Genomic DNA, 6,769 nt, shown 5'->3' with positions numbered 1-6,769 from the left:
ATATATTAATTTACTTATCAGAACATGTCTATTTCCTGTAGATGGACGTTGGAAGTTAGGTGCAAATCGTACATCATTTATTTCTTTCATTTTTTTAAATAGAACATTTAAAAATAACTTTCATAATATCACTTATACTTTTTTTCAAAAAAGAAAAAAAAAGTGAAGTTGAATTTATGAATCCTGGATATTTAACTTATAATAATTTATTTTTTTTACAAAACTGTCATCAGAATGTTTTGTTTTGTCAAACAAAACTGAAACTTTAAATGGTGTCTTACATCATTTTAGATTTTAATGGATAAAATGTATATCCTCTTATTTTAACACAGTATTTTCTTATTATTAATTAATTTATGATATTTATAAAAAAAATAACAACTCTTACTTCGAAAGTTTAGAAGGTCTATATCTCATAAAAAAAAAAATAGTTTAAAACACAAATATACCAAAATTACACAAAGTTATATCATTCCAAAATCTTGTCAAAATAAATATTAAATCTATATTTCTTTAAATCTTCTCAAATCATTCATATTACACATTTATTTTTTATCACGACCAATTAAAATAGGTAAATCTTAAAATAAAAATATTACTTTATTTAAAAATGAATAGATCAAAAATATTTGTAAATATTATTTTATTTATAAACATGGAAAAAATAATAAATTAGACAAATTCATTTTTCTCAAATTCATAGCTAAAATTGTAACTCAAACTATGTACACAATCCAAAATTCAAACTCAATTTTATAAAAATACCAAAATTCAAGTATCAAATATCAATTGATTTTTTATTATTGAAAACCGAATCCGAAACATTGTTATGTGAGTATGAGTTCAAAACCGTATATCTTTAAAAGAATATAAGAAAAGTGATAATCTTAGTAATAATAGATTTAAAAGTAAATAATGAGTATAGGGTTTTAGATTTTACTATCAAATGACACAAATTTATATAGACAAAAACTAATAATAATAATATAAATATGTGAATTTTTGTTAACCCAAAATCCCAAATATGAAACACAAAAATTTACATTTATTAAGTTTGTCATTTAATATGTAAAAAAATAAGTTGGATCATAATAAAAAGAATAATAATGTCTATATCAAATTAAGTAAAACTCAAACAATAATTTTATACTAAATGAAATCAAACATCATACTATATTATATTGATCCTAATCCAAAAAATAAAATTATATCAAACCACCAACAGAATCATTGTCAAAAACTTTGACGATATTTTAATAGCAAAAATTTATCAAAATTCAACTCCCACGACATCAACAAGAACAACTTTTTAACCGAAGAAGCCAAATATATCTTGAAAACCAAATATCTTGACATATATAACTTGCCAACAAGCCAGTTTTTCGCTTAGTGTCTGTGCTAGTGACCAATATCGAGTAAAAATGGCAATATGGCTACAGCTGAGACCGACTAGGAATGAAAGAGGAAAGAAAAAGTATATGGCCAGCCAAAAAGAAAACCAAATAATGATCTTCAAGACTGAATATGCACAGATATTCTTACAAAAGTGTTTTTTTACCTGTTAATCTTGTGTATATTTGCAGTGAGTGAAGAAAACCTAGTTGTAAGGTTAGCCGGGTTGATCATGACAATCTTGATGATTTCCTGTGTTTTTGCCTGCAGAAAATAACTAATTAGCAAAGCTAATTCAAACAAAAAGAAAAAACGACGCTGAGAAGAGGTATTGTAGTACCAGAATGAATCCTTCTTTTCTTGTGCGAGCAATTCTTCAAACGAAATGTCCCCAAAATCTGCATCTGTGTTCTGTTCCAGCTCCTCCAGTTTCCTAGTGGCTTCCAACCTCATACCAGCAGCAACTTCAAGCAACTTCAACATAGAAGAAGATTGAATATTATCCACAACTTAAAACATTCTTAGAAATGACCTAAGGAACTCAAGCTTATGGTTCGTAACCAACTTGACAAGGAACCATTCTTTCTTCAAAAAAGTAAATCTTGGGTTGTGAGGATAATTAACTTTGAAATGACCTTCAAATTTCATGGTAACAACCTAATAACTCAAGCTTCTTGAAAACGGTTAGATGAGGGTGCTCAAAGGTCCTCACTTTGCACCTGACATCTTCCTTGGTTTTATACATTTATCATAATACACAAGTGATGAATATAAAAGGGATTATGAGGAATTTCATGTGGGGTTCCTCTGAATCATCGTTTACCCATCTCGTTAAATGGAATACAGCGAAAATGAGCAAAGATAATGGAGATATTGGGATTGGGAATCTTATTATTTTTAACAAAGCACTCCTTTGGTGCAGAAGATTTTCTACCGAAAAGGAAAGTTTATGAGCGAAAGAATTCGAGCGAGATATAAGTTGGATTCGTCGGAATGGTTCAGCAAAAAGAGAAATCGGACAGTAGGTGGAGTGTGTGGGACGGAATCCAGTTTTTGTGGGAAGGTTTCAGAAGAAACTCAACATTCAAATTGAGGAACGGATCCTCGATTAGTTTCTGGAATGATAAATGGTGTGGGGATAGGAGTAATGGCCTCATAATTTCCTACCCTGCTCTAGATTGCAATCTGTAAAAAGAACCCAGTTAAGGAAATGTCTGATAGTAGCCTGATTTCGTTCTAATCAAACATACAATACAACAAAAGTCTGAATCCGGATGAATCCAAGGAGCATTATCGAGTTCTTTTGAAATTGGCTAGGTTCACATGTAACATTGATAGCGAGGATGAAATGCGTTGGGAGAACAGTGATAGCCAATATTTCAAGGAAAAGAACAAGGAGAGTGATCAGGATTTTCCATGGAACCAGACTTGGAGTCAAACCGATCTTGGACTAATACTATGCGATATGTTCCCATATCAGAAGCAAAGCAAAATCGGGGCACCGTGCAGGTTTGGAACAATCAATCTGTTCCAACTGCTTTGAGTATTTTGGAAGTGTGATATAATCGAATTTCCTATTACCTACCCTAATTTTTGGACAGGACTCCTAAAGATAGAAACAAGGTTTGCCTGGCTTCTCTCTTTCATGTCGTTTTTTGGATGGAATGCTTTGCAAGTAGGCATACTTGCAGATGATCGATGCAAAAGGAAAGGGGACACTATTGTGAGTAGATGTAGATTGTGCTCTAAGGAAGTGAAGATGGTATCTCACATCCTATACATTGCTCGATCAAGAGGAATATGTGGGGATGGTTATGGAACATCATCGCACCGAAATGGGTTATGCCAAGACATTAAAGAGATGTTGAGAAGCTTTAGTCGGGAAGCGTATCCAACTGGGTCTAGATAAGAGATGAGTTCCTGTTTCGGTGGTCATTTTGTGGACAATTTGGATTGAAATTATCCCGAACAATTAATGCACAAGAGCTTATGTAAATAATATAAGATGATATTATAATCGGGTGACAATATAATATAAAGATGTTATAATATGGAGATGAATATGTTGTATTTAAAATCTATATTTAGAACAAGGTGCTAAGAAAGACAAAATGAAACAAATGAATGTTTAAGGGGAAGTTCTTTTTTTTTGGAAAACGGTTAAAAAAGGGGAAGTTATTATACCTTCCTGTATGCTGGTGATAACTTAATCTGCGTTTGTAGCCAGTTATACACAAATGCATCTTCTTCCAATCTTTTCTGTTCTAGTTCTATCTTGTATATCTGCACAAAAAAAAAACACAACACTTAGAAATGCTCAGCCTAAGGAACATACTAGGGAATGGGTATAGTAACTAACTTGCTGATGGAGGCGGTCAAAACTCGATCTGTCGGCTTTATTTAACAATGCCTTTGTTATCGTGAACCTCCTTTGGATAGTGTCCGACCTAGTTGACAAGATCCACATAGCAAAAGAAATCTCAAAAACAAGAAGAAAAATTCAAAGACTATAGAATGTAAGGGTAGTAGGATAGGGGTAGTATGGTAATTAATAGAGTATTTTAGAAGGTGAGATGATTGAAGTATGGAAAGAAAGTTACTCAAATGTGGTGATTCAAAGTAGAATGTGGGAGCAGAATCCGAATAACCTTGCCAATTGGAGGTTATGTTGTTAGCAATATAGTTGATTAGGCTAATGACGTATATTTTTTGCTTTTGAAAATGAGAACTAGCATATGTTCAGCGTCTCATTTAAATTTCATGAATCATTTCCATTATTAATACAAGGTTTTGTCCGTTTTGTAAAAAAAAATGTAGTAGGTTAGAAGTTTCTAAATCAAAGAGTATGAATTATTTGAAAATGAAATAGCTTGAATCTGAATTATATCTCTCAAAAGGCTTAGGTCATTCATTGTCTCAATTACATTTCTTCTACAACAAATCCAAAATCTATAGGCTAGTTCATTTTGTCCAGGACAAACATTATATGTGGTTCGTTCTTCCGAGATCAAGAACCACTTTAAAGAGATCCAAGTGAATGATAATGCAAAAGAAATCAATAGTTCATTAGTTCTATATGAAGTACCTTTGCTGGAGCTCATTTTTGGATTCAATTAAGCAATTGACAAACTGTCCAACCTGCAGTATTTAAAGTTTGAAGGATTATTTTATAGCAAAACGGTAGTTCATAGTGAAGCTAAACTAAGCCACTAAAATATGGGCATTTCATGAAAAAGAACACGTCAACATAAAACTCAAATAACTGCATCTCTAGTCTATCCAGATGATACCACGATACCATCATGCAACGAAGCATGAAGTCTCGTTCTCAAAGATCACTCCCAATCCCAAATGCCCCTCTACTACCCCCTTTTCAAATTTTATTATGAAGGTTGGATGATAGATAGCATCTACTAATGCAACTATTCTTTTGCTCGAGTCCACTCTTAGTTCTTCATTAATAAAAAAAATGTACCCATTTGGAAACACTTCCTGGGGTTGGATCTGAGCCTGAATTTAGATGAGAAAACGTAAATAATTTCTTTGGAAACACTTTACCCATCCAAATATTGATTTAGATGAGATAATATTCTGGAACATAACTTAACTAGACATATATTTTTCTCGTCCAAACCCAGACTAGATGCATCTCTAGAAAGTGTTTTCAAATGGCCCGTTACGAGTCTTCTTTATTGTTTCAAAGACGTATAAGGAAGGTTGAGAAATCATACACATCGTGTATTCATTAATTTTGGTATGAAAGGGATACACTATAAATCGTGCAATCTTCAAATGCCTCTAGTAAATAATCCTCCAACCGTCCAATTACTATGAAATTTGTACTACAGTAAGTATATATCTCCATCACAAAATTTGTAGCCCTCACCATGCCAAATCCAGCACACACCCAAAATGTAAGAGAAATCTATCGCCGGAACATTTTTTAGGTGTATATGGATCTTAATATGATCTAGGCCTCGTAAGTTTAGAAATACTCTGTTTCCAAACTATATCAATGAAGGAACAGATTTAAAAAGTGTTTTCAAATGAGGCAAATAATGAGTTTTCTTAGTGTTTCATAACCTCATTTGGAAACATTTTGTATCTGAATCTGCCTCAAAAACCGTCAAATGAATTTATGGGATACAGATCATGTATTTACATATTGTTGGTAATTGGTATGAAAAGTATAGCTGGGATACACTTGGTAAAAACGCGTAATCTTCAAACGCCTCATGTGATGATCCAAGCGTCCAATTACTATTTAAAAATGGTACACACATATTTTTTTATCCCTTTTCTATCTCAATAAGAGCAATTCAATCGCGGAAACATCTTTTTAGGCGTTATTTGGATCTTAACTAAGTTCAGAAACACTCTGTTTCCTAATCGGACCCCACAAAGCAAATGAGAGAATAGGATGAAAATGGTGTTTCCAAATTAAGTAAAAAAGATGTTGTGAGGAATGGGTTTTTCACCAAGTTCATCAAAAATGTTCAATAAAGAAAGTGACAGCTAAACCACAATTGAAAAAACAATCAACAATTCATTTAGTTGCTTAGTAACTTCCTAATTGTGTAAACTTCAATGGTCAGTAATCAATCTTGCAAATTCTTAAAGATAAGAATAGAAAAGAACCTGGGCTAGAGTCAATCCATTGACTTGATTGGATTTAACAAGCTGATCATACTCCTGTTTAATCTTCCTCTGAATAGCACTCGAAGAAGAAGTAAAAGGATAAGAACATATGAGTTCAGGCTTCTTCAATTCCAATTGATCTTCCGTCTTTGGATTAGGAGAACTGGTTCTCTTCTTCTTCCCCTTCTTCTTCTTCTTCTTTTTACCGCATTCCTCACCGCCAGAATCAACTTTATCCTTATCCATGTGAGACCCTTCTTCTGAAACCGTGTCTTCAGATGGAGTTACCCATTTAGGGGAATTGGAAGATAAGATCTCTAGAAGAAGAGATTGTGACAAATGGGTGAGGTTAGGTTCAAGGGTTTTGTCGACGGAACTAGGTCGTTTTTGTTCCCGGAGTCTTTGGTAAAGAGAGAAAGTGAGCACCGCTAGTGAAATGAGAGAAAGGGATAGTAAGAAGAGAAGAAAAGCGAAGATGGGGTCAGGTAATTTGGACTGGAAATCCATTGGGAAGTGAGGATTGGAAGAGAAATGAAGGAAAATATTGGGTTTGGTAGTGATCATCGTCATCATTCAGAGACATGGAAACGCGGCATTAAGGGAAGAATTTAAAGAAGGGGAAAGAAAATGAGGTGTGGCCAACTCTTGTCTTCTTCTTCTTTAGACAGGCGTCGTCGTCTCTGTAGAAAGAAAGTTGTAAGCTTTGCTGCTATGGAAGATTTAGGAGGTTTCCCATTCC

The 6,769-nt window shown here is 33.3% G+C and overlaps 1 protein-coding gene across 1 annotated transcript; it reads right to left on the bottom strand.

The window, feature by feature from the left end:
• Nucleotides 1-1,331: 1,331 nt before the first annotated feature.
• On the bottom strand, nt 1,332-6,769 carry LOC124944453. Its single transcript, XM_047484707.1, has 6 exons — nt 6,031-6,769; nt 4,478-4,530; nt 3,752-3,839; nt 3,577-3,675; nt 1,733-1,866; nt 1,332-1,656 (listed from the first exon to the last, which is right to left on the bottom strand). Exons 1-6 carry the CDS (start codon nt 6,601-6,603, stop codon nt 1,623-1,625), a joined length of 981 nt encoding a protein of 326 aa, XP_047340663.1. The 5' UTR covers nt 6,604-6,769; the 3' UTR covers nt 1,332-1,622.

This window comes from Impatiens glandulifera, chromosome 7 (assembly GCF_907164915.1).
Source record: "Impatiens glandulifera chromosome 7, dImpGla2.1, whole genome shotgun sequence".
Classification (NCBI taxonomy): domain Eukaryota; kingdom Viridiplantae; phylum Streptophyta; class Magnoliopsida; order Ericales; family Balsaminaceae; genus Impatiens; species Impatiens glandulifera.
The sequence above is the reverse complement of the archived record's forward strand: the minus strand, read 5'-3'. Positions and strand labels throughout refer to the sequence as shown.

Coding starts and splice junctions, on each gene's coding strand:
- LOC124944453 (XM_047484707.1), bottom strand. CDS start 6,603: ATGATGACGATGATCACTACCAAACCCAATATTTTCCTTCATTTCTCT. Junction 4,531..6,030: donor ATGGATTGACTCTAGCCCAG/GTTCTTTTCTAT, acceptor TAAATACTGCAG/GTTGGACAGTTTGTCAATTG. Junction 1,657..1,732: donor GAAAAGAAGGATTCATTCTG/GTACTACAATAC, acceptor TATTTTCTGCAG/GCAAAAACACAGGAAATCAT.